This window comes from Lepidochelys olivacea (genome assembly GCF_965140295.1).
Source record: "Lepidochelys olivacea isolate rLepOli2 genome assembly, chromosome: 1".
Taxonomy (NCBI): domain Eukaryota; kingdom Metazoa; phylum Chordata; order Testudines; family Cheloniidae; genus Lepidochelys; species Lepidochelys olivacea.
The window spans coordinates 181,137,792-181,154,924 of record NC_140411.1 but is presented as its reverse complement, the minus strand read 5'-3'; the positions used below and the strand labels follow the sequence as shown (position 1 = coordinate 181,154,924).

Here is a 17,133-nt window from a genome sequence, read left to right as displayed (position 1 = left end):
GTTGTTGTTGTTTATGTAGCATCATTAGGTGGGCACAGTGCTTTACAGTTGGACACTGTGATAGAAAATAAACAGAATACCTGTCCAGAAGATCTTCTGGCCTAGGCGTGTGATTTCCATTGACTTCAATAGGCTTTGGATTGATTGGTCCCTAAAGTTACAAGTAGGTACAATACAGTGCAATGCATTACAACTCAAAGCAGTGCCATTTAGGCAATTGCAGTCTAAAGGTCATAGAAGTTGTAATGCCTCTCTCAGAATAGGTGAGTTTCCGGTAGCTTTTTAATGGAAGAGAAGGAGGGCGCTGGATGTTAGATAATTAAAAGACTGAGCCAGGCCTCAAAGGTGGCATGAAAGTGGCACATTTAATTTATTGTTAAAGGTAGGCAAAAGATTGCATCTTCAGTCATTGCAGATGTGAATGTATGCTGGGGATGGGCAGGGAGGCAGATAACACAAACATATTTTTGAAAGATAGTAAATAAGTTATTGCTTTGAAAAAATAGTGATTAAGATGATCAGGCATATGGAAATGGTTTGAGGGGTGGGAGAAATCATATGTAAACACAGGCACGGTGGCCTCTAGCCTAAATACAAACATGGTCTTTTTTTTGAACACCTGTTTCTTACTGTCTTTGAGAAGAGATTGGCTACTATCATTTTAGAAATGGCTCTAGAGAAGAATTCTCTGTTTTCAGCAACACAGAGTCTTTGAGGGCTTCCATGCTATTAAAGCAATAGATTGATTGGCAAAATTTAGGCTTGGTAATTTCAATGGAGATGTAGCCATGGAAATGAGGGTTGAATTTCACCTTTGATTTTGTTTCTCTGAGAATGTTAAACTGTGAGAGAATTGTATGCCCTAATGTATGAACCTGCTCTTTTTTGTTTTACTAATAGCATGCTGCATACGGTCTTTCCACAAATGCTTTCAAACTAATATCACTATGCTGTTGGCTGAATTTAGGTTAAGGAAAAACCATAACAATATACATTTTAAAATAATAAAAATAATAATATTGGCATTTGGTGGTGTTCCAGTCTGTTGTGGATTATGAATTTCTGTAGAAATACCACATTTATAGTTCTCAGTACTTCGCAGAGGGGAAAAAAGCCTTTGATAGAAACGTTCAGAAAGGTAGGCCTCAAGTCTGTGTTACCAACTGCACTTGAAGTAAAACCAGCATCTTTGGAGAAATAGAAAGCATGAGATAATCTACCACTCTGCAGTATATTGTCATAAATGTTGAATGTGCACACTGAGTAATAGTGAACTTTATTAACTTTTTTTTTTTTTTTTTTTTTAACATTTAGCTTCAGGCTTGACATCTGTTAAAATACTTCAGTACCCACACATTTACTTATTACACGAGCACTGCTGGGCACCCAGAACTGTTTATTAATGGAAGCTCTAAGAATTAAGTTGTTCTTTGGTTTGCTAGCTGTAAAGATTTCATTTAGTTTGACCTCTTTTCATCTGATCCTCAGTTCCCTAAAAACTAAGCTAGATTTAGTAGTTAGCTCACAGAAAAGTGATGACAAGGACTATTCATCTTTTTCTCTTGTCTTTGTGATTGCAAATTAATGTGGAGACATTTCGTTCTTCCTTGAATAGCTCTGGTTTTAAATGCAACTTTTTTTTTAAATGAAAGCTTGTTACTATGGCCCTGTATTTTTGAATGTAGCTAAATTACACTATGTGAAAAGGCCTAGCTGAAAGAAAACACAATAGAATTCCTGAGATAAAGACAGCTGTGCTACAAATTAAGCCTGCAACGGGCAAAAATGCTCAGAGGTTTTCCGGTTTTATTCAATGTCACGTGCTTGGAAATAAATTGGCTTAGGAAGCAAAAAACATACAGCACACTCTAACTAATACATTTGGGTCCCAAAGAAACTCTGTGAATTCTAAAAAGAGAATTGAAAAAAGACATCAGAACTATCTGCAATGTAAAATTTATATTAAGCTGTTTGAGCACCTAAATCTCTTATCCAGCACGTTATCTTCATATGGCAGGTCTGCTAACCAAATTCCCATCCTAAGATGTCTTTTAGTGAATATTCTATTGCATCTCTCATGTTTTTCTTTGTCTTCCTTGGAATCAAGAGGAAAACCTTAGCTTTTCTCTACCCATCAAGCATACAGAAACTATATGCCAGAATTCAACAGAAGGGGGAGTATGTCCTGTTGCGGAGAGTAGATGCTAGTGCACTACGCTTGCATTAGAAGCCTTATTGATTCAGTGAAGATTTATAGTGCAGTGAGAGTGAAGGTTTTCAAGGAGTGTTATTGTTCCATTGTTAACCTTTCCTGCTAAAGTCATGAGTTGAAAGGTAGAAAGGAGTTGCAATGGGAGTGCTAGCTCATGTAAATAGTGTGGGGGCGGGGGCGAAGGAATACATTATGATTTTTGTCTATTTCTTCCTTTTCCACAACAGCAAAACAATATTATATTACAGCTGTAACATATTGTAGTGCTGTTGTTATGATGAAGGGTGGGGCATTATTTGGTGAACATACACTAAAACAGTTATTTTGTAGTTCTCTTTGTTTCTTTAAAGGGCTATTGCTCCTTTATTGAATACTTAAGTGTTCCTATTAGTTCAGTGTAATGAGCATCTACTTACTGAACTGTAGATAAGATTCAAGTAAGATCCTGATAAAGCTTGTTAAAGAATTTATCATTCTGTGTTTTGAAATGATTAATAGTGTAGGACTTTTGTTTATATTAGGATTTCCAGCAAAACACAAGATATTAAACTGAGGGTCATTCAGAGGCTAAACCACATTCTGTTCCCCTCTTGAGTGTAGTAAAATGTTACACTTTTCCAAAATGGTACCTGTGAAGACAAGCTTCGTTCTGAAATTTGGTTTTATTCTTCTATCAGTATGACTGAACTACTGGGTTAGTTATTTGTTTTAAGTTCAGCTGTCTGCTTGATTTATACTAATGTGTATGTTTCCCTTTCTCTCTTCAGCTTAATAACCAATTTGTATTTTGTTTTGATTTTTCAGTCCCGTCTTTTACCTTCACACCAACAGGTATATATTTGCACTTTTCCCCCCTCCTTTGTTAGTTTGGCATGTATATGTGATACTGTTTCTGTTTTTCTGATATAACCAGCCCAGCTGTTCTGAAAACAAAATATTAACACAAATTATTTCTAGTGACAGGTATCATTGCAGTATTCTTTAAGATGAAGTAGTTTCCTTATTATTTTTCTTCCATGTATTTTAGAGATTATCACTGCTATGTGTAGTTGAGGTTTTGTCCATTTGTGGATGTCATTTCATATCCTGCAGTTTGACAGTGTATATAAGCCCACCCATAAACTTTCAGTTCTCACCAGATAACATGAGCTCCCATCTTGTAGTGTAGGGATCCAGTAGTGTTGACTCCCGCACTTAGAAGGTAGCCCATTAATGTTAAAGCGGCTACTTATTGGGGGGAGAAGGGGCAGAATTCCACACCAGAGGATCCTGACACAATATCAGGACCCTGGTCGCTACGTGGAAGGAAACCTCTGAATGGCATCTATTGCATATGCTGCAGAAAGAAATGTGGGTGAATCAATAGGGGATACTCTTTCCTCTAAACCAGTGTTGAACCAATGCTCCAGCATGATATTAGAAAGCATTATGTTGTAGGAGTTGCCAACTTTTTGGAAGAGGTGTAAAAGCAGTCTTTGATCATGGTCATTAATGATCTCAGAACATTTTATTCATACTTATATTTACTTAATTCTGGTTTCCTAGCCAAATTTCAGCCTGGATAATTGTGTTTTGCCTCCCTAAATACCCCAGCCTCCCAGTGTCAACTGGCTGTGCCTTTCTTTGCTTCCTGTCCTGACCTATAATGTTGGCTGTACAGTGTTAACACTGATAGTTAAAAGAGGTTGCATTTCATGTGGGGAATAAGAAAGGATTTGAAATAATTCTCTTTCTTTCGTTCTCTCTCTCTCTTTTGGAATTTATAAAATATGCCTATCACATAGGCCCTGATCCAAAGCCCACTAAAGTCAATGGGAATCTTTCCACTGACTACAGTGGGCCTTAGATCAAGCCCATAGTCTTTGAGTACAAGTGCCACGTTTACAACAAAACATACAGTTTAACAACAGCTATTGAATAGCTACTCAGCCAGCCATTAAACTGTGTATACTCCCCTCAGCCATCTCCCTCAGACAAAGACCTGACTGAATACACAGGCCTTTATGCCTTACATGAGAGGTGTGTTCTGAGACTTAATGAGTTAGGGCTACATTCTTAGGCCTTGTCTACATGTCAAGTTTCTGCACAATAAAGCAGCTTTCTGCACTGTAACTCCCAAAGTGTACGCACTGCCAAGCCACTTAGTGCACAGAAACTGCTCAGTTGCAGCGCTGTAAAAAAGCCACCCTGACGAAAGGCATGCATCTTTCTGTGCCGGGGCTACAGCCCCATGGTGCCAGTGTAGACACCCTGGTTGATTACAGCACTGCGATTGGCCTCCAGGAGGTGTCCCACGATGCCTGTTCTCACCTCTCTGGTCATGGGTTTGAACTCTATTGCCCTGCACTCAGCTGACCAACTGTGAGCCCCATCCCTTAAATTCCTTGGGAATTTTGAAAGTTCCCTTCCTGTTTGCCCAGTGACGCGTGCAGTGGTTTCAGTGCATCTTTCCAGGTGGCCATGCCTGCTCCACAGGCGACCCCCACTTGGAGCAATGACGAGCTGCTGGACCTCATCAGCATTTGGGGAGAGGAGGCGGTCCAGTCCCAGCTGCACTCCAGCCTTAGGAATTATGATACCTACGGACAGATTTCACAAAGCATGCGGTTCAGGGTCAAAGTGAAGGAGCGGGAGGCAAACCGCCACCCCGGTGCTGCTCCTACGAGCTGCCGATTCTACAAAGAGCTGGACGCGATATTCGGCGGCGACCCCACCTCCACTGTGAATGCCACTGTGGATACTTCGGTGGCTTGTGTGCCAGCCGAGAGTGGACTGAGCCAGGAGGAGGAAATCTTCGACGATGATGTGGAGGGGGAGGGTACCTAGAGGCAGAGGACGACTCAGAGGTCAGAGATGCATGCAGCCAGGAGCTTTTCTCTATCCCGGAGGAGGCTAGCCAGTCACAGCTGTCAGAGTTTGGCAAAGTGGAAACAGGAGAGGAGGCTCCTGGTAAGTGGCTTTGATTTTGGGAATCGCTGAAGTGAGTTTTTATGGGTACCAGGAGGGTTGCAGAAAGCAGGCTCATGTCTGTATGGTGTGTATACCACCACATGCCTAGTCTGAGTGGCAGAACAGGGTGTTGACTGACTCCCTCACTTCACGGGAATCTGCCTCAGAGATCTCCACAAAACTCTTATGGAGACACTGGGCAAACCGCTGCCGCAGGTTCTTTGGCAGAGCTGCTTTGTTTCTTGCTCCATTAAGGGTAACTTTCTTGCGCTACTCTGCCATTGGTGGTGGTGGTGGACGAGGTGAAGGAACCATTGCTGCACACAGGCGAGCGGCATAAGGGCCAGGGCAGAAGCCTCAGTCTTGGAGAAGACCCTCCCCTGATTCGCTGCTCACCCTCAGCAACAAGATAATCTTCCATAATGAACACAGCCTGTGGAAAATGTGGGGACAGTAATGAGGCCCCCTCTACAGTGCTGGTTCTCCCCAAGAGCCATGTGCCCAGTGTACAGTACGGTCCTGGAAAAGTGATTTTCCCTTTCCCTGCGGTTACTCACCATTTTGGGGGTTTTGTGGCTCGTGTGCTTGCCTGGGGTCAGTCAGTTAGTGACAGGTATGTGAATAGTGGCTGTGTTTTAAATCACTGAATCAATAGTCGGTGTGTTGCAAACAATACTGCTTCTGTAAAACGTTGCATTTTGGCTTCACAGATACGACCTTAGGAGCCCAGCCTCCCTCTTTGTTACCACCGGCTGAACAGCGGTGCAGAATTAGAAAGCGGCCGTGAAAAACTAAAGAGGACTTCCTGCGTGATGTCATGATGCACTCTGCGTCCAAAAAACAACAATTGAAGGAGTGGCGGTACAGTGAGAAGAGGGACCGAAAGGAGAATGTGGTGTGCCAGAACAAAGCCATGGAGCGGTTTTTACATATTATAAGCAAGCTCCAGGCGCTACTAGCACTGCAAACCGAGCAGCTCCACGCCCACCCTCCCCTACAGCAGCTGTCGCAGAACTCTTTCCCATGAGCCCCCCAGACACCGCCAACGCACTCTTATCAACCTCCTGGCTCCAGTCTACACCCGTGGCGTTCCACAGTCCAGCACTGCGGACTCCCACTACACACTGCACTCAACACCCATCGCTCTGCAGTTTAGCCCTGCTGAAGTACAGTACCCACTGCACTGTACTCTAAAGGAGAAGATTGGATATGCTACCTGAACATACACAAATCTTTAACCATTCCGGGACCTCTCCTCCTCCTGGAACCCTCCCTACTCCCATCCCCCTCAGTGCGTTTTTGTTTTTTTGTTTGTTTTGTGTTTTTTTCTTTGTCTCTCTTCTCCGGTTGTTGTTTTTAAATAAAATAATTGTTTTGGTTTGAAAGCAATCTTTATTCCATTAATTGAAAGCAAACAGAGCCCTGCAAAGCAACAGGCAATTTTCTTAAACCTTCACATTGCATCGTCGGCACCAGTCACAATCACCTCCTAGCATTGCAAGCACTGTACTCCTGAGCATAGCAACAAATATGAGTAGCTTTCAGCTTCAATTTGCTGCCTCAAGGCATCCCTGATTCTTATGGCCCCACACTGCGCCCCTCTAATAGCCCTGGTCTCTGGCTGTTCAAATTCAGCCTCCAGGTGCTGAGCCTCAGCAATCCAGCCCTGAGTGAAGCTTTCACCCTTCTCTTCACAAATATTATGGCGCGTACAGCACGCGGCTATAAGCATAGGAATATTGCGCCCATATAGGCAGCACCAGCAGGCCTTTAAATGGCCAAAAGCACACTCAACAGTCACTCTGCACTTGCTCAGCCTGTTGTTGAACTGCTCCTTGCTGCTGTCAAGGTGCCCTGAGAATGGCTTCATAAGCCACGGCATTAAGGTGCAGGCAGGGTCTCCCAGGATCACAACGGGCATTTCAACTTCCCCTATGGTGATCTTCTGGTCTGGGAAGAAAGTCACTGCTTGCAGCTTCCTGAACAGGCCTGTGTTCCGAAAGATGTGTGCGTCATGCACCTTTCCGGACCAGCCTGTGTTCATGTCTATGAAACACCCATGGTGATCCACAAGCGCCTGGTGAACCATTGAGAAATATCCCTTCCAGTGAATGTACTCAGTGGCGAGGTGGTCTGGTGCCAGAATTGGAATATGCGTGCCATCTATCTCCCCTCCAAAGTTGGGGAAGCCCATTTGTGCAAAGCCATCCACAATGTCATGCACATTGCCCAGAGTCACAGTCTTTTGGAGCAGGATGTGATAAATGGCCCTGCACACTTCCATCAACAGGAGTCCCACGGTCGACTTTCCCACTCCGAACTGGTTAGCAACCGATCAGTAGCAGTCTGGAGTAACCAGCTTCCACAGTGCAATCGCCATGCTCTTCTCCAACGGCAGGACAGCTCTCAATCTCGTGTCCTTGCGCCGCAGGGCTGGGGTGAGCTCATCACACAGTCTCATGAATGCGGCTTTTCTCATCCGAAAGTTCTGCAGCCACTGCTCATCATCCCAGACGTGCATGACGATGTGATCCCACCACTCAGTGCTTGTTTCCCAAGCCCAAAAGCTGTGTTCCACTGTGGTCAGCACCTCCGTCAATGCCACAAGCGATCTCGTGTTGTAGCTACTACATGTGGCGAGATCAATGTTGAACTGCTCTTGCCTTTGTAGTTTAAAGAATAGCTCCACTGCCACTTGTGATGTGTTAGTGAGAGCGAGCAGCATATTGGTCAACAGTGCGGGATCCATTCCTGCAGACCAAAGAGGCAGAGCACACAGTACACAAACTGTTGAAAGATGGCACCAAATGCAGATGGAAGCACAGGGGTTGCTGGGATGTGAAGCAATGCATCACAGGGCATTGGGACAAGACCCAGGATTCCCTGCGACCCCCTCCACCTTCCCACAAATCTTAGCGGCAGAAGAGGAAGAGATGCTCTGTGGGATAGCTGCCCAAAGTGCACCTCTTCAAATACCGCTGCAAGAGCCACAAGCATGAATATTGCGCAGGCAGCTGACAGTGTGAACACACAACAGCGGTTTCCCTTCAGCACTCTCTGAGCGGCGCTGTAACTCTGCCAGTGAAGACATACCCTTAGTTACATTGAGTAGTATCTTACATCACAACTAGTCCCACTGATTTCACTCACTACTCAACGTGAGGCTAGAACTGGCCCTTAATGTTTGCGCAGTCCTTGGACATCCAGAGTGGAAACACATGCAAATTATTATTATTTAATTAGCCTTACATACAATTTCTAGCACAATCACAGTGCAATATGCTACTGAACCTCTATGGTGTGTTTTAGATTAACTGATAGACATTTTTGCAGTTAGAAATCTAGACATTAAAAGAAAATATTAGAAAATATGGGTATTGCAAGTCATAGCTGCAAATTCAACAACATAAGGGATTTAGAAGAAGAAATCTGAAATACACAATGTAAAAGATTTTTAAAAATCTTTCCTTTTTCTATACATTAGAGTCTCAATAGTTAGTTCTTTTCAATTTAAATGGTAACAGGCCTTTTTCTGTAGCATTACCTTTAGTAAAAGATTTACCTGTAGCATTGCCTGCTAAGGTTTTAATCCTGTTATTGTAATCACTGCAAGCATTTATCTCTCCCTTGCAGACTCCCAGCTTGGAGTTCTTTTAAAGAGCAGAATTTGGCTGCTTTTTTAAACACATTCCTAGTTAGGAAATGCGTAGGTATAGAATCCATCAGAATTTGCAGTGAAGCTAATCTCTTTAACCCTTTGCCTAACCCACTGCAAACTTGAAAATGGCAAATTTATAGCTCTTGAAACTATTGATTTATGCCTCTTAAAAACTAACTTTTAACCATGATGCTTTCTGGAAAATACATGCCATTCATATCAACACACATTTAAAAAAATGAATCTGTATGCATTCTGGCTATATTCCTGTTTATTCTTAGGAAGTGTTAGTACAAAAATTTCCTGCTAATTTCAAACCAGTCAGACAAACTGATTTATGTATTACAATGAATAAAATAAAATTTTAGATTTAAAAAAGTATTAGAAAAAATCCAATTGTAAAATTTTAGAAAATAATACATTTATAAGGACTTTTTAAATATGCATGATGCCTAAGTAGAATACGGTGTCTGTCAGTAAAACATCACACTCCATTTGGCTTTTTATAAGGATGAACATCTGAAAATCACACAGATCTTTAGTACACTGTTAATGTGAAAATACAACATGAGATTTTGCAGTAGGTTGTGATATAATGAACCATCATTTACACTGGAAATAATGTCTTAGCTTCAAAATCTTGGTACCCGCTTAATGTTAGCAAGATGATGATAATGTACAATAAAGCTTTAACATCTTTAGCATCATCTATTCATTCATGAAATAAACAAAGTGACATAAATTCTTCCCTAGAGTAACTTGTTTGAAGTCAGTAGAGTTACATCAGGGATGAATTTAGCCTGATGCTTTACACCATTCTTTTCCATGTCTGAGACACAACAATAATATACATATAAAGGTTTTGTGGGGCTTAAAGTAACACCAGTCAGGTGACCAATGTATCGCATATGGATTTGCAAATGAAGGAATGACTGTTGAGAGAGTGAGACTCAGTATTAAAACTTAACCAATCAAAATTTAGAGATTTGGTTAGGAGGAAACAAAAAGAGATTTTACAGTGCTATTTAGAAAGTCCAATATGACTATTAAATTATTTTCTGTTTTTATCTCTTCATATTTTAGTAACCTATCAGAGAGGAGGAGAAGCTGTAAGCAGTGGAGGCAGGTAATGACATGGTTTATTTTGCAGACTACAAGCTGGATATAGATAAACTTAGATACATTGAGTACATTTATAAGTGGTGGTATAATGACACATTTTAGGCATATAGGTCACTGATTTTACAGATTTCACTGAGAAGATATATGGCTTTTGAAATGTAGCTTTTGGTTCATTTTCAACATTAAATCTTAACCTTTTCAGTTGAGTTGCTTTGTTGATCTGTAGAAAAATGCACCCAAAAACAAACAGCAGAGGGAGCACTTTGACTTCAAAATACAAGGTTTACTGATTTAGCAGATGATTCAGGGAGTTAAAGTAATTAAACTGTGGCATTTATGAAGATTAAGAAATATAGCCGGTTCACAGATACCACAAAAGAAAAAAACATTCATGGGGAAAAACTTGCTGAAGACAGCAGCACACAAGGTGATTGTATTTAATCTTACAGTGAATGCAAAACAGTTAAATCATCACTTGTGTGAGAGAGAAATACATTGATGAAATAAAGAGAAATTGGTAGCTTATTAATAAATAATTCTTTGCTCTCAGAACCTAGTTCAGTTCCAGACTGAGGACATAACTGTAATGTGTTTGCCTGTTTTAGTTTATTGCCGAATGAATGTCAATGGAACACAAAATATCCCCAATTTCCTTCTATGTTTCTTCAGAGGACAGAGCAGCAGTGATGGCAGGGAGGCCATGTCATGCATGTGTCATTTCAATAACACAGCCTGTTTTTTAAATCATGCTCCAGCACACCTTTTCTCAGCATTAGAGTTAAGGTATTGTAGTGAGCCTTTAAATCTCAGCAAACATCTAGATAAATACATTCCCCTCCCTTCTGCTCCGGGCACTGCCCTGTAGTCCTTACCATGCACGAATGTACCAAAATGTGATAGAGATAAAGATTAGACATATGAAGACATGAAGATTAACATTCAGTTTTCTAATATTTTTGAATTGACAAGCCTGTAAATAACTATAGGCCAGATTGTGTGCTGCCCTTGCAGAGGGGTCCTCTCTTTTCCCTTGCATGACTGTTCAACACAATCGCAGTCCTTGCCCTCCCTATGCTAATAAATGTTATTGCATGCCTCTATAGAGCAAAGTAGCTAAAGAGCCATGGGGAGGAGGCAAGGCAGTGTCTCTTCTCCCTTCTGTACTGGCCTGCAGATCTGGTCTGGCACATCAGAGACAATTATGCACATATACACGTTCTGGGAGCAGCACTGAGGAACTGTGTTTCTGTATCATATACAATCTCCCTGACGCTCCCACTGGAGCAGTGTGGCTCTGTGCTGCCCCAGTTTGGTAGCTAAATGCCATAACCTAAAATCTCGCTCATAAAACCTTCCCCCTTTTAGGGCTAGAGGTGCATCATACTTATTTTGATATATGTTCATCTCATCTGTTCAGATTTTACAAGTGATCGAGCCAGGAAATCTTGTCTGTGCCATATGTTCATTTATTTTGCTCACCTGAGTATATAGTATGTTGCACAATACTTTGGAGCATAGGAAACACATTTGATCAATTTTTGAAGTTGTATAGTTTCTGGCATAAAATCTTTACAGACACGGTCCCCCACCCACCCACCCCGACTTACGCAATTGTTCCGTTACAGAAAGCCTTGCATAACTTGAATTTTGCATAAGTCGGAAACGTATACCCGTGCGTTACGCAAAAATTTCCGCAAATCCTATTTCTGGCTTATGGAACTTTTTCCGTAAGTGAATTTGCGTAACCCGGGTCTTGCATAACCCAGGGAGCGTCTGTACTCTGAATTCCAAACCTTCAGGCTCAGACTCCCACTTTCCCTGCATAAAATATATTTTTAAGGCTTTTGGGAGGCTCAGCATCCTCCCCCATCCTATACAGTGTATAAAAGGTGCTGTCTTCTAACATTCAGAAATAAACATAACTCAATTTCCAGTTTTAAAGGATTAATATATTTTAGTTAAAAAACCATTATATCCAATATTTTCACAATAGATACCTATTTTTTCTGAACTCAATGACTGACTTTTGTGCTGTTTACAGTGGTAGCCATTAAAATTTGCCCATTAGGCCTGTGATAAATAGGTATGTTCCTTTTGTTTCTGAAGTCTTCCCCTCTAGTTCTGTATACCTACTGTAGGAAATAATTTGAACATAGCAATGACTGAGATTACCTAACTTCAAATACTTATTTAGTTATTAGAAGCAATTGTCAGGTTTTTAAGGGTCACTACTGTTTGTGAAGCTTTGTAATATGCACAATGTTGTCAGAATTAAAAACAGTATGTGGGTTGGAGATTCAACAAAACATTCATCAAAGTTTATTTAGTGCTCACTAGAAAACCTGCAATAACTTGGAAACCATGCAACTGGAATATAAATCTTTTAGCTGATGACATGATATATCATCCAATATGCAGCCAACATACAGCAGTGCAGACTTGTGATCTGATTTTCAAAGGTGCTGAGCAGTCACAATTTCTGTGGACTTCAATAGGAGCTGCTTGTGTTTTTTGAGAAATTTTCCAGTTTTTCAGTCAGAACACCCCTGTTTTTGTCATTGTTGTTTTCCCTCCTGCCTCTTCCTTTTTTTCCCTTCAACAATCCCCACTTCTTTTTGTTTTGCCATTTCCCCTCCCCATATTTTCCATGCTGCCTCTGAAAATTGGGGAGAAATTGAAAAACCATACAGTTCAGTTTTCAGATTTTTGATGAAAAATCAGAAAACTTCATAAAATTCTAAATTTTCCACAGAAACATTCTTACCCTTTCTCAACAAGGCCTACTGTTTGTTAATACCCATATGATGATCAAAACATTGTGTTGGTTTCTCTCTTCTGTAATTTACCAAAGAATATCAACACTTTATGGAAATGTCTGGGAATCATTCCATATACCAATTCTTCTTCTTCTTCTTTTGTAAGGCAAGACAAGTGATTAGCAATGTTCAAAGAACTAAGTCCAGATTAGTGGACATATACCAATTAAAATATATGTTATAAGAGAGATTATAGGTATGAATTGCCTAAACCTTTACTACTCACAGTGCAAACTTTTTAATGTTAGACAGCCTTTTGAGGAGAGCATAGGAATCAGTTTAATAACACTGTTCCTTAATTTATGAAATTACCATACTTTGTTTTTTAAAGACCAGGACTTCTAAACATCAGTGAACCTGCCCCTCAACCATGGTTAGCAGATACATGGCCCAACACTGGGAACAACCACAATGACTGCTCCATCAACTGCTGCACCTCAGCCAATGGAAACAGTGATAGCAACCTCACAACGTACAGTCGACCAGGTTAGATACTTTTACTAGTTAACAAGAAGCCTGAATTCTTACAACCAGTCTCATTCATACTTTTACAGAGTTACAGTTTTTGTCCCTTATTTTGCATGTTGTAGCAGACTATGTCCAGAGTTTCATCCAACTGAGGATAGGCCATAAAATGCTATGTGTTGGTGTGACAGCTATGGTATTTGGCCCAGAGGTTGATCCTGGGGTCCTCTAGAGATAAAAGCATGAGCTTTTTGAGCTAAAGAGCCAAGACTCTGTAGCTAGCGGCAGTAACAACTTGTACTGGCATGGAGGAGGACCTGTTTTCACCAGTAGATTACAATACCACATATAATTTTACACTTTGTGTTACGTGCCAGCACAGTTCATTCTGTACAGCTGCAGCTGCTAAACCTGGTTTGGCTGATTTTCAAGATGGTTTTATTAACCCAGTTCCTCTTGCTGCTACTCCTATGTTTGTCCTCCAAGTTGCCTCTCCATTATGGTGCCCCCAAAATCACTACACCTTAAACACAAGCTAAATGGGTCTATTAATTGATACAAACCTGGTTTAGTCCATTGAAGACCTAAACTAGGTATGAATGAACTCATTCTAAACCAAGGGTTTCCAAATTTGGTTTGTGGCTTGTTCAGGGTAAGCCCCTGGAGGGCCGTGAGACGCTTTGTTTACCTGAGCGTCCACAGGTACGGCTGCTCGCAGCTCCCAATGGCCACAGTTCGCCGTTCTGGCCAATGGGAGATGCGGGAAGCGGCACGGGCTGGGCCACCACTTCCCGCAGCTCCCATTGGCCGGGAACAGGGAACCGCGGCCACTGGGAGCTGCGAGTGGCTGTACCTGCGGACACTCAGGTAAACAAAGTGTCTTGCGGCCCGCCAGGGGCTTACCCTGAACAAGCCACGAACCAAGTTTGGGAACCCCTGTTCTAAACAAATAAGAAACAACTTGAATTAGCTCCCCAAATTCAAACTGAACTCAACATTTCTTGTTTTTGAAAAGTCCAAATACATTTAATTTTTGGTGCAGATCTGCACGTCCTAATATTGGCTAGGACCATAGGTAGAAATGCCAACGTGTTACTGGAGAGGTTTTCATGCGTATTCCTGGCTGATGAGAAACAAGAAATGCCTTATCATATCAAAGTCTGCTCATATGAAATTTCCAGTCTACTTTTGCACATTCAAACCTTTTCTTGTTCACTCACTGCTAGGCCAAACTCCTTCATTTGGGTGACTGGGTGTTGTATTTTTTGTTTGTTTGTTTGTCTGTAAAGATTATATTATAGAGAACAACTAATTCTGTTGAATCTGAAAAGCAAAATATAAAAGCAGGGATAAATTGAGGCTCTTGGGAGCAAGGGCAGCACAAGGAGGGCAACAAAAGGATGTCAGTAGCTGAACACTTTAGAGGGAGACATTATGGGTGAATAATGCCTCCTGTTCTCCTGTGGTGCACGCTGGGTGGACTACACTGCAAAGCAGCACTTGCTACACATTTTAAAAAAAAAAATGGAACTGACAATCTCTGATCCAATTAGTGCTTGCCAGTGAGTCAGAAGTGGGAATCTTGGGCCACTTCCCTACCCAAGTAGGCACATCCCTCTTTGGGCATGGAGCACTGCCAGTAACCCTGGTTGGCCTTCACTGTTTGCATTCCCCATCACTTTGCAGTCAGGTTATGACTGCCTGCAATGTGGAAGCATTGCAGAGACATGGTTTTCCCTCTAAGTCAAATGTAATTACTGCAAGGACAGCCATAAACTGATGATGGTCATTCATTTAGTCCAGTATAGAGGGGCTAGTACCAGATGCTTCAGAGGAAGGTATGAGATTTCTAATTAGAGACTTGTGGAATAATGTGCACATGGATTACGTTATTATAAGTAGCTAGATAGGAAGGGGATTTCTGATAATAGAGGGTTCTTTAATCTAGCAGACAAAGTCATAACAAGGTCCAATGGCTGGAAGATGAAGCTAGACAAATTAAGACTAGAAATAAGGCACACATTTTTAATAGTGAGGGTAATAAGCACTGGAACAATTGACTGAGGAATGTGATGGATTCTCTATCACTTTATCGTTAAATCACAGTTATCTCTCTAAATCTAAATCTTTCTAAAATATATGCTTTAGCTCAACTGGAAGTTATGGGCTTGATGCAGGAATCATTTGGTGAAATTCTATGGCCTTTGTTATACAGGAGGTCAGAACTGATTATCATAATGATCCCTTCTGGTCTTAATATCTATGAATCTTCTTAACCCCTTAAGTTTGTAGTTGTCTTATGCCCTGAAGCACAAAGGCTTATGTCTCTTATATATATATATATATGTAACTAATTACCCATGTATATTTCTAATATAATCTTATAAGTATAGTACTGAATAGGAACCTTACTTTATAGGGACAGCTTCTTTGTAAAAGTAGTGGGGAATATAAAATTCACATTTGATAAAATACATTTTCTGTTATATAGGGAAGCTGACATTTGTACAGATAGATACTTTCTAGGAAGACATCCTGATAGGTATAGTTTATGAATGGACCTACAGTAGTATGTACTATATTAATTATTGCCCTTCACAAAAAAATCAGATCCAGCAGAAGAAGAAAGCAACTACAAATATTTTTTAGAATGCCCTTAAAAGAAAATCAAAATAGAGGAGGAGGCATGAGTAATAAAGGATATACGGGAAGGTAACGAAGGAGGCATAAGAAGGCAGAAGTTGCATGAAGAGGAGGAAAGAATGGCAGTATTGCTCTAAGTGATCATGAAAAAAAGTAAAGGGAAAGGCAAAAATGAAAAGATATAAGTAACAAAAGTCAAGAAGTTGAAGAGTATGTAGAGTGATAAATAACAGCTCCATGTGAAAGAAAAATAAATCAAAGGGTAATTTTTTTAAAAAAAATTGAAGCTGAAGGACATGAAGTTTGCAGTGAATAAGTTGTATGTAATGCCATGTAGTGCTCACATCCCTTAACCATTACAATGGGAATGAATGATTTTATTTTTGTATTTTACTGCCTTTACACAGAAAAGTTTTCCTGAAAGAAGTGTAAATGTTAGAAAATGTTTTGGAAAAGTTTACATTTTCATTTCATAGACTCTAGAGGCTAAATCCTAAAATACTTACTTAATTTTTTACTCACTATTTTGGCTGGAGTTTGCTCTGACTAAGGACATTGGGATTCGTCCCTAGGTTACCACGCAGCATTTATATTTCATTAAAAAAGAGCAACTATCTTCTTGGTAATTATGTAATTATCATTACATATACAAATTGGTAAATGATAACACACATTAATGGTCATTCTGTGCTGGTTTCCTAATAACCCCATATATACAGGTCTGCTAACTCTGTTACTAGCACTCAACACCCTTCTGGTGGATTGGATATAGAGGGGAAACAAATGCTATGAAAGTAATGTCTATGCTAGTCACAGGGAAGCACATGGGGTTCCTGAAGGACAAGTATGCTGACCCAGCATTTAATACCAGAGCTGTGTTCTAGAATTGTGGTTAGAATGTCAGCACAAGCCTGGTAACTGTGAGACAGTCCCTGAGAGCTAACTTCTTGGCAAGGTAACTACTAGGAGGGTGAATTCACTTTTATTTATACTGAATAAAGTGCCGGAGGCAATAGTATGTATGATTAATAAGACCTAAAGTAATTATGATTAGCATGTTCTGCAACCCTTCCAAGAATGCTTTCCTATCTTTTTCTTTGAAGCTCACACATGTTGTTGTGCTAGAATCCAGTATTCTATTGAAGTCTTCCTAAACAGGTTCTGAGACCCCTTTCACACTGTATTGTATCTCTTCATTAATTATTTCTATCTCTGTGGAGCCATTGTTTTTAAAAAAAAACATGCTCAGAAGAATCCATAAATAGCTC

The 17,133-nt window shown here is 40.6% G+C and overlaps 1 protein-coding gene across 4 annotated transcripts in view; it reads left to right on the top strand.

Moving 5' to 3' along the window:
- ROBO1 (roundabout guidance receptor 1) overlaps positions 1 to 17,133 on the top strand; it is an 872,802-nt gene that overhangs the window by 822,684 nt on the left and 32,985 nt on the right. For 2 of the 4 annotated variants that reach the window (XM_084633793.1, XM_084633795.1), the window contains 3 exons: positions 3,017 to 3,043; positions 9,903 to 9,945; positions 13,089 to 13,243. In XM_084633793.1, coding sequence (XP_084489919.1) covers positions 3,017 to 3,043; positions 9,903 to 9,945; positions 13,089 to 13,243 — 225 coding nt within the window. The remainder of the gene's footprint in view (positions 1 to 3,016; positions 3,044 to 9,902; positions 9,946 to 13,088; positions 13,244 to 17,133) is intronic. The other 2 variants (XM_084633794.1, XM_084633796.1) reach the window with 1 other exon arrangement.